The sequence below is a fragment of the Talpa occidentalis genome, unplaced genomic scaffold (assembly GCF_014898055.3).
Source record: "Talpa occidentalis isolate TD23 unplaced genomic scaffold, MPIMG_talOcc4v2.1 talOcc4.12, whole genome shotgun sequence".
Lineage (NCBI taxonomy): Eukaryota > Metazoa > Chordata > Mammalia > Eulipotyphla > Talpidae > Talpa > Talpa occidentalis.
This window is the reverse complement of record NW_023601212.1, coordinates 72838924-72854117: the sequence shown is the minus strand read 5'-3', so window position 1 is coordinate 72854117 and position 15194 is coordinate 72838924. Positions and strand designations below refer to the sequence as shown.

The window sequence follows — 15194 nt, the reverse complement described above, 5'->3', positions numbered from 1 at the left end:
AACTGTACATGTTTAGTTCAGTTATCCCTTCCATTATGAAAAATTCATATGCAGCTTTATAATGATCAGTAATGAAATTGTCTCATTTGAAGTCTTTTTTATAATTTTGAGAAGATACAGTGAATAAATATTAAAGTTTTGAGAGTCCTACCGCTGAAAGATAACTACTGTTTATAACATTTTATTAAATACCCTACTTGAGAAGGTGTGCATATTTGTGTAGCATAAACTAAGGTGCAAAAAAATCTCTTTAGGATTTTTGACTTGAAACTGGCATTAAATTTCCATGTTAATGTGAGACAAATTGCTCTTTTAACCATGTCAACTTACCTGGGAATGTGGTGTATTTTTCCTAAATGTGTTTATCAAATGCATTCACTGTAGTGTACATGATTGGTGATATCATGACTTCTTTCCTCCTCCTTACCTTCCCCATTGGTTTCTAGTGGAATCAGTGAAGAACAGCGCCTGCTTTCCATGGTTGAACATCTTGAGCTGGAGCTTGGTCATTTGAAATCGCAGTTGTCAAATTGGCAGCATTTGAAGACCAGCTGTGAGAATGGAGACACAGCACATGAAAGAGTAAGTTTTCTCCATTTCTCCATTCTGTTTTATCATAGAAAGTAATAGAAACTTGAGTTGATGTCTTGTTGATATTTATTAAGTAGCTTAATTTTAACTTCCTTTAAATACCTAATTTACTATAGTTGAGGTTTTTTAAGCATTTAAAATACAATTCGTAGAAATTCAACTATCCTTGAATTTCTCCCATTCCTACATTGTAACAAATTAAAACTCAGGTGTGTATCTTTCCATACTTTATTTATGCACATACATCTAAGTTTAACATTTATTGGGGAATAGGCAATTTCTATGTCTTTTCACCAGAATATACTCACATTGTCCTCTGCATCTTTGTTTCAATTATATAACACACACATTGCTTCAGGCCTTTGCATCTTTATACACAAGAGGAAATCTAGACGCTTACAGCTACATGAAATGAAAAAGCAAACATTTGAATGGCAAAAGTTTTCATAAGTCAAAATCAGGTTGGGGAAATTTAATCAAAATAGTTGTGATAAAGTTACTTCACCTATGCAAGCAATTATTAGAATTGACTAGGAAAAGTGTAGGGGACCATGGGCAGAGCACCTAAGCAGGTAGCTCTGGCTCATTAATTGGATTTGCATTTTATTTATTTTTTAACAATTTATGTATTTATACATATGAGAACCGGGGTACAGGCCAGAGGTATGGGAGGGTGAAAGGATTCACCAGAGACAGAGGGGAACAGAACAGGCAGACTGAAATACACTGCTGAGGGGAGCAGCGGGCGAGACAGGAGAGGTCTGCCACGCCATGTGGGTATCTCCCCAGCTGACCGGCCTGCTGAGATCAAACCCTCACTGCAGGGGCTGTGGACAGCTTCACAGTGCTGTGCTCAACCACCTGCGCCACCAGGATTTTCATGTTAAATGAACAGCCTCATTCAGTCCTCAGATAGATATAAATGATAACAATTTCATCCAGTGCCTCCTTGTTGCTGGCAGAGTTGTGAAGAAACAACCTTTTGGGACAGAAATTTTAGGATGTTATCCAGTCATCAAGACACGTTCTTTCAAACTAGCAACCACACTCACGGGACTCCCCCCACAGAAATGAAAACACCAGCACAGATGGATACAAGGGAGGAATGTGCCAAGTGCTGTAAAGTTAGTATTGGGTGGGTGGACTGGCTGGGAGTAGCAAGATATTGTATGTACAGGGGCTTGGCTGACTAAATTTTGCTGTATCCATACTATGGAATAATACTGAGATTTTCATTTTTATTTATTATTTTTTTAAAGATTTATCTTTATTTATTTATTTATTCAAGCACTGGGTACAGTCAGAAGCGCAGGAGAGTGAGAGAATTCACCAGAGCCAGAGCAGGGAGCAGAGCAGGCAGAAGGACCGAAGCACACTGCTGAGGGGAGCAGCAGGTGGCAGGAGGGGTCTGCGCGCCATGTGGGACCCTCCTCCGGTGGCCGGGGAGCAGCTGGGGATTGAACCGGCGCTGCAGAGGCTGCGGGCAGCTTTGCAACCCAGCGCTCAACCGCTGCGCCACCAGGGAGGCCCAATACTGAGATTTTTAAAAAGAACTTAGATCTATAGATATTATTATACAATTTTGTACTTTCTCTTGTCCTCCTGTACTCCTTTTTTCAATAAAAAAATTTCCTCCATGTATTTACAATCAACTATACTCCATTCTTAATGAAGCAAGAAGAGAAGATTATGTATATAATTAAGTGTGTGTGTAGAAATAATGCTCATGGACATATTTGGCATATATAAAGTTACGTTTTAAGTTGTTTATATGACGTTTCTTTCGATTGAATCAGAGTTCTCCTTCTCTCTGCCCATAACTCATGAGCGCTTAATAAATGTGTGCTGAGAGGGTTAAATGAGGTGGACAAAAGCTTTTCTCTCCTTAGGTCTGTGGGCAGTTAGTTTATGTCATGCTCTTTTCTATTCCTGTTCTTTTCTATGTATTCCATCATTTTGGATGGGTTTCTTTTTTTTAACTTGATATGAAGGGGGGCGGGAAATATATGGCATTTACATTTTGGGTTCTGAGAAACTGTGATGCTTCTAAGGTATCTAATGTAAGTAAAGAGTTGCAGTGATTTATTTAAAACATAAATTCATGCTGTATTTACTAATGATTTTACTAGGTAGATGCCCAAGTCAGAGAAACTATCAGACTCATGTTTTCTGATGATCAGCAAGATGGCTTTCTTGAATGGCTGCTTCAGAAGTTTTCTTCTCAATTTGTGAGCAAGGATGACCTGCAGATTTTATTACAAGATTTAGAGCTGCGGATACTAAAGAATATTACCTACCACATTTCTGTGACAAAACAGATTCCAACATCTGAAACTGTGGTGTCTGCTATGAATGAGGCAGGGGTTTCTGGAATAACAGAAGCAGTAAGTAGATTGTGAAAAGAGTTCATTAAGCTAGCCAATTTTGATGTCTTATTCTAAGAATGGTCACAGGGTATGGTTATAATATAAAAGTTCTTGGCATAATTCAGGTGCTTAAAAGTGATTGCTCAGTAAGTTCTTGTTCTTGGGAGAACTTTATACTTTATTAATCTTGTTTTTTATTGAAGCAACATTTGTTTACAATGCTGTATATTATTTAGACATATAGGATCATACCCTTCAGATGTAGGTACCACACCATACCCACGAGCAATATTAATCTTTTTGTCCCAAAGATCCCATCTACTGGGTAGCCACATACTTTCTGAAATGACTCAAATTTCCTAGTAATACAGTTCAAACTTAACAGTCCTTGTTCCATCCACCTAGGTGGCACCTAGGTGGTTCCTAGGTCAGAGAGTGTTGTGGCTATGTCTGATTCTTGGTGAGAAGGCTTAGGTGTCCCTCATCTCCATCTGATGGCATAGCAGTTGGGGTGCAGGACTGAAGTTTGGATTTGCTAGAATACCCCCATGCCTATTTCCCCCCCAAATGTAGTTAGCTGAAAATGTATTCATACTAGAAATGGCTGGCCTTTGTTTATATTATTAACACAGTCTTATCTCGCCTTTTCTGGTGTTTGGTCTTCCACTTCTGTGTATGCCTCTCTTCAGCAAGCACATGTCATTGTAAACAATGCATTGAAGCTGTATTCCCAAGATAAAACTGGCATGGTGGACTTTGCTCTGGAATCTGGTGGTAAGTAAATAGGGACAACTTTGCCACCATAGGTGCTACAGAAAATCTTGGTTTTCTGAATTTTTAAAATTTAGGAATTGTAATTGAGAGCTGGTGGACTAACATTTTTTAGAGGAAGGGTTTTTTTTTTAAAAAAAAAAAAACCTTAGTATATGAAAGATCCTCCAGGGGAGTTGGTGATTTAAAATCCCATAGTCTTTATTTATATCATCCCAGTGGTTTAGTAAATCTGGTGATATGGTTTATATTAGTAGTCTCATTCCTGTGACCACTGTAGCAGTGAGCCCGGTGCCCTATCTTTAACTATTCTGCAGAATCTTTTTTTTTTTTTAAAGATAGTATTTTTTATTTATACAATAGTTGGGGTACAGGCCAGAGGCACAGGAGGGTGAAAGGAGGCATAGGAGGGTGAAAGGATTCACCAGAGACAGAGTAGGGAGCAGAACAGGTAGACAGACCGAAAACACTGCCGATGGGTGCAGCGGGTGCGACAGGAGAGGTCTGCCGCACCATGTGGGAATCTCCTTGGCTGGCCGGAAATCGAACCCACGCTAGAGAGGCTGCAGACAGCTTCACAGTGCTGCGCTCAACCCACTGCGCCACCGGGGAGGCCCCCAGTGGGATCTTAACAGGGTGGATTTGAATAACTGCTACATGTAAAAACCAACAATTTCTTTTTATGTTAGGTATATATCAATAAGGCCATTAATTGTTCTCAGTGTATATTTTGTTTAGAATAACTTAGAATATTAAATGATTTTAGTTCTATAGTTTGAATTATTTTTAGTCAGAACCATCAGTTGGTATTTTAACCACTAAATTATGAGCAATAGTTTTCATTTTTTTCTTAGAAACATAATTAGTCCTTATAGATTTGTATATCATTAATTCAGAATTCTACAATCCTAATGGAACTGAACTCAAATTTCTATTACTAAACAAAGCAAGCCATACTTAAGGGTTTTTTTTTTTAGAATGAAAATAGAATATTTTTTCAAATTCATATTTCAGAAATCGGATCTCTTGTTTTGTTAGATAAAATCATTTTTCAAAATAGAATATTTTTTCAAATTCATATTTCAGAAATCGGATCTCTTGTTTTATTAGATAAAATCATTTTTCATGCTTACAATATAAATTTCCACTCGTTTAACACTTCCATCCATTACCAAATGCGAAATCCTAAACAGGGGTCCAAAAATAGTATTTGACAGTGGCTCTAAGGGGTTGTGGTGCGAGCCAGATTTAGGAACCATTGCCTCTTAGACTACTAACTTTTACATTTTCGTTTGTATTTTAGTTTATTTTTTTGTTGTTACTTCAAATACAAACGTGATTGCTTTGGGCTTGCTTTGGCAGCAACATCCTATCTGCCCTATTTCCTTTTCAGGAGAAAACTGAACTCTTTTTAAACATTATTATTATTATTATTGTTGTTATTGAGAAATAGTTCACAATAACACAAACTACCATTTTTAAAGTGTGCAGTTCTGGGTAGGGGGATACAATGTGGGTAGGGATGGTTGAATAGATGGAAGTAAAAACTTCCAATTATTAGAGTCTGGGGGTGTAATGTATAGTATAGTAACAGTAGTCAACAAATATTGTATTGAACATTTTAAAATTGCTAAGAGTATATCTTAAAAATTAATAAGAACAAAAGTTTTAACTATAAGGTGATGGTTGTTAACTAATCTTGTAGTATATTCATATGTCAACTTGTCATACACCTTAAACTTATACAATGTATTACAATTCTTTTCTCCTCAATAAAACTGGGGGAGAAAAGAAAAAAATGTACAATTCAGTGGTCTTTGGTATATTTACACTGTTCTGCAGTAGTTACCACTATTTAATTCCAGAACATAATTACAAATGGTTTATTACTAGATACTCCCACTCCTCCAGCAATTGGTTACTATTTAATATTCTATCACTTTTGCTATTAAGCAGGCACTTTAAAAACTCAATTCTAGTAATGCCAGTGCTGGTTGGATTCATTATTTTATTTAAAAACATGGACAGTAAGTTTAAGTTTCTTTAGAGTTGCTGTCCCAAAAGTGTAGTGTATGGAGGCAATATTTTAAGAATCTCTAGGTTTAGTAGACACAAATGGTGTATATAAAGCCATTATTATACTACACCATTAGCAGTGCATTTGGGAAAAGTAAAGAATGGGACTGATCTTAAAGTAGAAGTTTCTTTGTAACAGTTAAAAACTTGAGAATTTTTAAAAACTTTAAACAAATCCTGAAGATTGTAATGATACTGCTTCCAAAATGATAGAATCAGATGCTGAAACAAATTTAAATTCTGCTTTAAGGTGGTAGTATCTTAAGTACTCGATGTTCTGAAACATATGAGACCAAGACAGCATTAATCAGCCTGTTTGGTATCCCTTTGTGGTACTACTCCCAGTCTCCCCGAGTCGTCATCCAGGTAAGAGTTGATGCACCTCACATGTGCCTTGTGGCTGCCACATGATTGTTGAGGACTCAAACAGAATCAAAGTGCCAATGATAAATTTAAGTTTTTTTGGTAAGCTTTTTAATAAAGTGTAAGATACATTCAGAAAAGTGTGAAAATCATAAGTACATGGTGCAGTGAAGTTTTTTTTTTGTTCTTTTTTTTTTTAAAGATTTATTTATTTATTTATTTATATAAGCACTAGGTACAGTCAGAAGCGCGGGAGGGTGAGAGAATCCACCAGAGCCAGAGCAGGGAGCAGAACAGACAGACTGACGAAATACACTGCTGAGGGGAGCAGCGGGCGGCAGGAGAGGTCTGCCATGGTGCAGTGAAGTTTTCCAAGTGAATGTATCTGGAAGTAGTACCAGACCAAGAGACCGTATTCCAGCACCAACAGGCTCCCCTTCTTCTCATCTCAGAGAGTGACTTCTGACACCATCAGTTTTATCTGTGCTGAATTTGGTACCATGGGATTATATGCCATGTCCACAGGGTGTTGGGTTTTCACCCCCTGGTCTGTGAGGTCCACTGTGTGTACGAGCAGTTAGAATTCACTGTCGGTATTGAAGGATATTCCACTATGAGATTGTAGGTAGTGCTTTATCAGTTTTTTAAAGAAATAGAACAGATGGAGATAAGCACAAATTACCATAGTAAGGACAACTTCCCATTTAAAAAGTATACTTGTCACATAGTACCTACTAGCAGGATTGGAGGGACTTTGAGTTCTCTTTCTCTGGTGCCTTTTGTTGACTGCTCTCAGCATACTTTGCTGATGATCCGTGATTATTTTATAGGTTGTATAGATTTAAAGGAGTAAGGGATGAAGAATTTAAATTGTCAGATATATTCATTTTACTTCAGAACTAAAATGCTACCTGATTTCTTTTTAAAGAAAATTCAATAATTTCCTTTTATGTGAAACACCCACATGATAATTAAGTTCAGCATGAAATATCAGGAAACTTAAGCTTTAGGAACCTCTCTGCTATCTTGTAATTATCTTGTCCTTTTGTTGCCTGGCTGAAGCATCTGATAGGCTTTCGTTCAACTATCAGCATTTGTCAGACTTACCAAGCTGTCTGTGTTAGGGCACTAACCACTAGCAGAATGATGGCAGAATTTCTGGACTCACTCATCATCGAAGACGTGGATTCTGTTTGCAGGTCATACTACCTCTAGTTCATGGGTTCCTTTTTCTCTGCTTTTATAGGTGCCAACAGTACTCCTCCAGAGTACTCTTCTAGCTGTGCCGTGTCTCCTCCTCTGTACCATGTCATAGTTGGGAGGTCTTGATAGTCTTGACATTCCCCAAACTGTCACACTAGTCCTTACTGTCACCATTGTGCCCACTGGATCTGTAATTAGGAAGCAGCAAGTACTTTAGATGTCTTAGATGTCTGTGAACAAGAGAGTGGGAAACAAGACCACTCTGGTACAGACCGCTTCAGGAGAAATCATGCAGTAATTTTAAATGGGGAAGTCAATCAAACAATTGTAATGGTAGTGGAGTGATAGCTGATTGGGTAAAGAGAATTTTAAAGGATGTAGGAATAGCAAATAAAAGGGTCAGTTCCTACCCTACTGAAAAGGGTCACCCAAGAACACATCTCCCTCCCCAGCCCCACCCATGGCCGAGATCTGACCTTTGTGTAGAGGGTACAGTTGTGGCTTGCTGAATGTGGAGACAGGGCTGCCTCACTCAGTGTGTTGTGGGCACTCTGGTGTGGCTGCACAGCTACTGTGCCTTTGCCATAATTTCCAACTATTTACTCAGCCAGGCTCCTGCCCAGTAGGGGTGTGGCTCCTCGTTTTCTGTTAGAAGTACTTTTGCAATAAGTGTCATTTTGTACTTTTGCCCACCACACCTTAGAAAGAGAAGTGGAATTACTGGGTCATAGGGTAAATACATAAAACAGTTCTGCTAAATTATGCTTCCTGAGGTGGTACATTTTTGTATATTCACCAGCAGTGCATGAGAGTGCCTTTCCTAACAACATCGGCAGCAGATTATGTCTAATTTTTGGATTATTGTTGGTCTGTTAGGAGAGAAATGCTAACACTGTGTCATTTGAATTTGTTTTTCTTTTGTTATTGTGAAAGGTAGAGTGTTTTTTCATTTAGTGTTTGTATGTTTTGCTTATTTTTGTTTAAGGTTCTGATTATCTTAATTCTTATAAACTTATATACTGGCGATAGTAACTCCTTGGGATTTAACTTGCAAATAAATGCCTTTCCCAGTTTGTCTTTTATTTATGATGATTTTTTTTTTTACCATGCAAAACTTTAAAAAAAGGTTAATATTATCAGTCTTTCCCTTATTGCTTCTGTTTTTTAAATATTAGGGGGTTTTTAATTGTTCATTTTTTGCCTTTTCCCTTAGCCTGACATATATCCAGGTAACTGCTGGGCATTTAAAGGCTCCCAGGGGTACCTTGTGGTGAGACTGTCGATGACCATCTACCCAACCACCTTCACTCTGGAACACATCCCAAAAACACTGTCACCCACAGGGAACATCACCAGTGCTCCCAAGGATTTCATGGTCTATGTGAGTGTTCTTATCCCCCTGTGACACCTGGAGCAGCTCTCCTCCTCATTCTGTTCTGGGACTCTCCCAAAGATGAACCATGCTAACATTCATGACTTCCGTGTATTTACTGGGGGGTTCTCTCCTCTCTGTGTAACACCCTGAGTGAGCAGACAATACATCTAGGGAAACTTCTCCTAGGGTGGGTAACCTATAATGCCTGTGTTAACTGATGTCCAAATTGCTTGTGCTAATAGATCAAGGTAAGCCTGTGAAGAAATTGGTTTCTTCATTTCTCTTGTCTGTTGGCTATAAAGGCAGTTCTCAAAACTATAATGTTGAATTTTAGAAAAGAATAAGGAATTCGGAAAACAGACACCCAGAATTCTAGCATATAGAAAGTCATTGTTCATATTGTAGCATTTTTCGTGTCCTGTTTTTCTTTTTAAAAAATACAGTTGTTGAGACAATCTCTTTAAAAAAACAGATTTATCATAAATATTTTTCTATGGCAGTTGACTTTTTTTTTTTTTAAGATTTATTTATTTATGTATACAAGAGCTGGGGTACAGGCCAGAGATGCGGGGTGTGAGAGGATTCACCAGAGACAGAGTGGGGAACAGAACAGGCAGATTGACTGAAGTACACTTCTGAGGGGAGCAGCAGGCGAGTCAGGAGAGGTCTGCTGTGCCATGTGGGTTTCTTCCTGGCTGGCCGGGGATTGCTTCATAGTGTGGTGTTTAACCCCTTGTGCCACCAGGGAGGCCTGGCAGTTAACATCTTTAAATAGCAACATAAAATACAGTTGACTAGCTCAACCCTTGTTTTCCATCCCAGATCTTTCAGTTTCCCATTTTTCAGTGTAAGTGTAATATCATCACATTTTTAGCTATGCCCTGAAGTACACCCTCAAAAGGTGGCATTACTGTTTCAGGGAGTATGAAGAGGGCATGAGTATGTTTAAGGCCATTGATCATCATGTCATGTATGTTACCAGCATTTGTACCAGTGGTATATGAGAAGTATTATTATCTCTCGATGTCATCGTTCCTTTGCCAAGAATTGAGTCTTTTTTTTTTTTAATTCTCTGTTAACTTGATGGCAAAGACATGACACTTTAATCTATATTCCTGTGTTTCATTTTTATAGATTCTACATTTGTTTTTATTCATTTATCTTTTGGGATCTTAGTTCCCTTATAAATATTTGAGCTTCTTAATATCTAAATGTTAATTATGTCACTCCATTACAGATATATCTTCCATTGTTAGTCTTAATTATGTATTTATATCTGCTCATTAGCTATTATTTCTTCCATGGCATGGCACTTTTTATGCCCAGAAAGTCCTTAACCATTATCAAATAGACATTCAAATAGCCATCTATATTTCTTTTTTTTTTTTTTTCCCCTACTTACTACCTTTTATTCTCACACAAGCTGAGGCCCTCAGCACTGGTGACAAGCTTGGTGAAAGGGTGGGGGGAACTGGGGTTTGGCACAAAAAGGAGATGGAGGGAGGCTGGTGGTTCCTGAGGGAGGAAGAAGGTGGTTCTTATTCCAGTTAAATTGGATGAAAAGCTGAGGACCTGGAGCTCAAAGGTAGGGGGCGGGTGTGTGTGTGTGTGTGTGTGAGTGAGCACACAAGTGTGCACCTGTTTGGCATTTGTGCATGTTCATGGCATGTGTGTATGCAGAGTGAGGGTCTTCTGTGGTGTCAGGTTAAGGGAGCGAAGAAGCTGTGGTCATGCCTGGCTGGCTAGAAGCTGATCTCTGCCTGTGGTTCTCACATGGGGCCTAGTCCCAGCTCCTGCTTGGTCACTCCCTGCCCAGACCACAGTTCTTCCATCTCCAGCGGGTCTTTGGTTGGAGCCTCAGTGGGTGTCTCCTCCAGTGAGTTCTTGCTCATTTCAAACAACAGCCACTGTTGCATCCAGCTCTCAAAAATCTTACAATCCAGGCCCTGCATGGTGTTCTTAAGGTATTTCAGGTTCTCTGGGAAGTTCCCCTTCAGGTGCGGGTATACCTTGAGGGGGTCAGACCTCAGCAGCAGGTGCATCACATGGTCCTGTATGGTGTTGCCGTATTTGGTGGCATTCTGCATTGGCTCCTGCAGCAGGCCTTCCATGGGACGTGCCTGCATCAGCATGGGGGTAGCCATCTGCATCTTGCTCACAGGCTTGGCAGACTTGGGAAGCTTCATGTGCAGGTTCTCCAGCTTCAGGTTCTGTGACGTGACTGTCAGCTTGTCCAGCAGGCCCTGCTGGTGGTACAGGAAGTAGGCCAAGGTGGCCTGGCCGGCTAAGAGCAGAGCCACCAGCACAGAAAAGCTTGTGTAGAGGGCTCCACCGCTACACTTGCTCTCCTGGACTCCAGGGCGCTGGCCCAGCATGGGCAGCTGCTCGTGGTTAGAGATGAGGTCGCACTGGCCCTCCATGGTCTGGTCTCTGGTCTTGCCCACACCTTCTGCTGCTGTGGCTGTCCCCTGTGTATCTGTCATCTATATTTCTAATTGGTTTTTACTTTTTTATTGTGGCAAATATATATATAATATAGAACTTACCATCTTAACCATTGTAAAAGTAGAGTTCAGGTACATTTGCATTGTTGTGCAACAGTCATCACTACTCATCTCCAGAACTCTTTTCATCTTCCCAAACCGAAGCTGTCCTGTTAAACAACAGACCCTGTGTTTCTCCTTTCTGTCTGTAAGTGGGCCTCCTCTTGGTACCTCATTCCACTGGCCAGCTCTCATTTACTCCTCAAGTGGCTGAGTATCAACTATTTTTCAATATGCTGATATTTGAAGTGTTGAGGGCCATGTTGGGCTACAGTTGGGCAATCACTTCTATGTGACTTGATTTGTCTGTGTTCAGCCTCAGCTTTCCTTATCTATATCTTACCAGATTGTTGTGAATTGTGTAAAGCCTATTAAAAAAATGCCCAGCATATAACAGGTCTTCCAGTAAAGATCTTAATCACTGCTTTAGTGGTGAAGTAATTTCACAAACTCAAGTTGAAGAACAACAACCCTAATTAATTCATTGTCATTTCTCCATTATTTAATAACTATATGGTTTTGGTTTTAGGGATTAGAAAATGAGTATCAAGAAGAAGGGCAGCTTCTGGGACAGTTTACATATGATCAAGAAGGAGAATCCCTCCAAATGTTCCATGTGCTGGTAAGATCTCCATGGTTTATACTGATCTGTGGGTCCTGAGTCCCTTTGCTTTGTGTCAGCAGGACCCAAAACATTAACAAACCTGTTTGAAGTAAGCCTGAGGGTCAACATCTGAAAAAAGTGAATCTGAGTTTCATGGCTTTTCTTCTCCTGAGTAAGCCTTTTTAGTGTACAGTGTACAACACATAAATGTCACATGTACCGAAACTGAAATAAGTCTAGCTCATAAAGAGTTTTCAGAGTTTGACCTAAGATTTGGGTTCTGTGATAGCTGATTGAGTTCATATTAGAAATTTAACTATTCTCCGAATATAGTTGAGGAAGTGATTGGGCTTGAGGGTATTAATATAAAATAAGTGTCATGTTTTTTTCTTGATTCCAGAAAAGACCTGAAAGAGCTTTCCAAGTAGTGGAACTTCGGATTTCTTCTAACTGGGGTCATCCTGAATACACATGTCTCTACCGGTTCCGAGTTCATGGAGAACCTATCAAGTAAAGCTGCACCTCGCTGTTGTTGTACATTTTGTATATATGGGACAGCCCGAAACACTGGAACCTTTTGTGAATGAGGGCGTTTAGAATAACAGGATGACATCATCCCTAAATAAATGTCACCAACTGGCAGCAGGAGAGTGTGGAGACTGAAGTGTTAATGCTCTGATGCCCAGCTTGCTGTTATGTCCATAGGAAACACTGCATGCTCAACACTTGGTTCACGGGGACCCGTTAGCCAGGTATTCTCTGGAAACTCATTTGAATGTATCGTTCACAAGACACTTAACTTTATTTTGAGGATTTGTTTTTGAACATAAAGCTCTTCTTATTTGTATTTTCCTAAAATCAGGAACAAAGCAAATGAAGGTAAAAAGGTTTGACGTGTTCCTGAAATTTTGATAATTAGCTTTCACTGGACCTCTTAAGGACTTTTGGGGCACATACATATTTCATCTGTTAAATCCAATACACATTTCTTTCAGGGAAAAAGAGTCACCAAATTTCAGAGTTTTAAACTCCTTTCCTTCAGAATGAGATATTTCCTTTACTCAGCACTTGTTATTTTAAGTCACCATGTGAGGAAATAACTAATAAGGGTTTTTCTGCTTAGTTTGCTCCTACTTCTTAGAAAAACTTTCAGTCAGGACCCAGTATGGGAATACCCATTTAGGAAATGGGGAATTCTCATTTCCTTGTTGGTTGAAGTGGGTCTGATTTGAAAGGAGCTGGTCTGGATCGAAACACATAAATGGAGTTCTCTGGTTCCACCTAGCCACACACCCTGTTGGGATAACTCTGGAGTTCTCAATTGACAGTATGAATAGGAACCAAGGAATCCAACCTTTTTCAGGTTTCGTTTTGAATTTTGCTAAAAAGCGAACACTAACATGCTTTAAATCTTTCAGAGGCTTATATTTTTATTACATGGATGGTTATCAAAGGAGATTGTCCAGTGTGGCAAATTCATGAAGCTGTTTCATTTATGATTGTAATTTTTCCTATAGCAGCACTTTCTTTGGCTCTAGTTGGGATTTCCCATTTATTATGACTGTTGGCCATTCTCACTCAATTCCTATGAGACTAATTTTGATGACAATATTTAATATTTAGACAGTTTTACTGAGCAAACTTTATAATGAGATATCTGTGAGGCACTAAAAGTGTTACGGATGTTTTACCTTAAAAATTATTTAAGTTTTATTGGGTTGACAGTTTTTTTGGTATACTGTAAATGTATTTTCAGAAAAAGAAAAAAAATGATGGTGCTGACTGGTTTTTCTGGAGAGTTTTGTGTATATTGCACAACAGTCCTCAAATATACAAAAATTACATAAAGTAGCATTTTTTTCATTCTTAGAATTAGAACTAATGCCTATGCATTAAGTTGGATAAAATGTATACAGCTGTTTCATATATTACAGGATAAATATGTAAATCAAAATTTCCTATATAGAACCAAATTGGGGGTTGGGGTGGAAATATTTTGAATATTAATTTATTTTTAAAGATGCAAGATAGGACTTTGTGCAATGTATTTTTGTAAATGCTTTTCAATATATTTGTCTTTGGTAGAGCTTCTTTTGCTGCCACCAAATTGATAAGATACTATTGAAATGTTTAAATAAAGAGTTTTAATTTTTAAACGTGCATGTGATATTTCAAATGAATAATAAACAGTGTATTTCTTTTCTCAATGTGCTGTTTCTGCCCACAGTGGTTTTGGGGAGGTGCGACTACATTTGTTTGTAGGGCTCTGTATTGACCAGTTAATGGTGACCTATCCTGATCTAGATAGCTTTTTTACCCAGTGTTGACTTTCCCTGGATACCTCTTATGTAGGGAAAACACTTGGAAAACAGACTAAATGTAAAGATGGTTACTTAAGAAGAAAATTATGAAAAGAGGAGCTGGATTACCTCATAGGAACATCTGCTGCTACTAGAGGTGGGAGCTCATGGAAACCCAGGATGTGTTCATTCAGTAAACGTTTACCGAAGACCTGTGTGTAAGGCACACACAAAGAACACCCTGGAAAGCAAGGACAGCAGGCCAGAGTGAAAGAGGAGCAGACTTCTGGCACCTCAGCCATCCAGCTGAGGCAGGCCATGCAAAAATGCCCCCATCCTCTGCTGATTCTCAAGTCAGCCACAGGGTTTCATTCTCTGGAAACAACTGGGCCTACCAAGCAAAAACAATCCTTTACCTTTGCTCCTTAGTCTCTTACACAGGATGGCACACTTCACACTCTGTTCCCCGGTTTTGTGCCTTGCTTTTTGCCATTAAGAAAATAACTTGGCCCTACCTCTGAGAAGAGTTCAGTGGCTCAAAGGTGTACACGCCCTATACCCCCCCTACTCAGCAAGTCCCCATACGGACATACACGTTGTCTTTGGCTTCTCCCATAAACAGTGCTGTTCGCAGTCAATGAAACTGAGAGGCTGACATGGAAATCCCGCGGGACCTAGGACCCACAGCTTGGCAACCACGTCCCGAGGCCCAGTCCCTGGCGCGCCTGGGGTGCTCTGTTTTGCGGACCGGGCCGGAGTGCTGTGGCATCACCGAGCCTCCCGACGCCTGCCGCCGCCCCTACGTGACCTCCAGCGGCAGGGACAGCGGAGACGACGGCTGAAGCGCGGCTCGCGGGTCTGCGGACAAACTCACGTGGGCCAAGAGCCCGCCCCGCGCCCGCCTCCATTCGTCCACGGCTGCCAGTCATTGTGGCGTTAGGCCCCGCCCGGTCACATGCGGCCCCGCCCTCAGTCACGTGACCGTCGCCGAGGCGCCCGCCC

The 15194-nt window shown here is 39.9% G+C and overlaps 2 protein-coding genes and 1 long non-coding RNA gene across 19 annotated transcripts in view; 1 reads left to right on the top strand and 2 right to left on the bottom strand.

The window, feature by feature from the left end:
- Nucleotides 1-14103, top strand: part of SUN1 (Sad1 and UNC84 domain containing 1) — a 52672-nt gene extending 38569 nt beyond the window's left edge. For 7 of the 13 annotated variants that reach the window (XM_037506740.2, XM_054693567.1, XM_054693566.1 and 4 more), the window contains 7 exons: nucleotides 447-582; nucleotides 2721-2975; nucleotides 3647-3731; nucleotides 6055-6170; nucleotides 8584-8751; nucleotides 11818-11910; nucleotides 12293-14102. In XM_037506740.2, the coding sequence (XP_037362637.1) occupies nucleotides 447-582; nucleotides 2721-2975; nucleotides 3647-3731; nucleotides 6055-6170; nucleotides 8584-8751; nucleotides 11818-11910; nucleotides 12293-12406 (967 nt within the window). In that variant the 3' untranslated portion in view covers nucleotides 12407-14102. Of the gene's footprint in view, nucleotides 1-446; nucleotides 583-2720; nucleotides 2976-3646; nucleotides 3732-6054; nucleotides 6171-8583; nucleotides 8752-11817; nucleotides 11911-12292 lie in introns of all 13 variants that reach the window. The other 6 variants (XM_037506741.2, XM_054693562.1, XM_037506734.2 and 3 more) reach the window with 2 other exon arrangements.
- Nucleotides 1-15050, bottom strand: part of LOC119241448 (uncharacterized) — a 72918-nt gene extending 57868 nt beyond the window's left edge. For 3 of the 5 annotated variants that reach the window (XR_008551189.1, XR_008551190.1, XR_005124315.2), the window contains exons 1-4: nucleotides 14786-15050; nucleotides 14322-14433; nucleotides 900-993; nucleotides 428-551 (exon numbers count right to left, since the gene is read on the bottom strand). This is a non-coding gene — a long non-coding RNA (uncharacterized LOC119241448). The other 2 variants (XR_008551192.1, XR_008551191.1) reach the window with 2 other exon arrangements.
- On the bottom strand, nucleotides 10124-11283 carry LOC119241446 (HLA class II histocompatibility antigen gamma chain-like). The gene has a single exon (XM_037506746.2). The coding sequence runs from the start codon at nucleotides 11226-11228 to the stop codon at nucleotides 10515-10517; it is 714 nt and encodes a 237-aa protein (XP_037362643.1). The 5' UTR covers nucleotides 11229-11283; the 3' UTR covers nucleotides 10124-10514.
- Nucleotides 15051-15194: the final 144 nt, after the last annotated feature.

Excerpts from the sequence above, each read along its gene's own strand:
- LOC119241446 (XM_037506746.2), bottom strand. The coding sequence starts at position 11,228 with ATGACAGATACACAGGGGACAGCCACAGCAGCAGAAGGTGTGGGCAAG.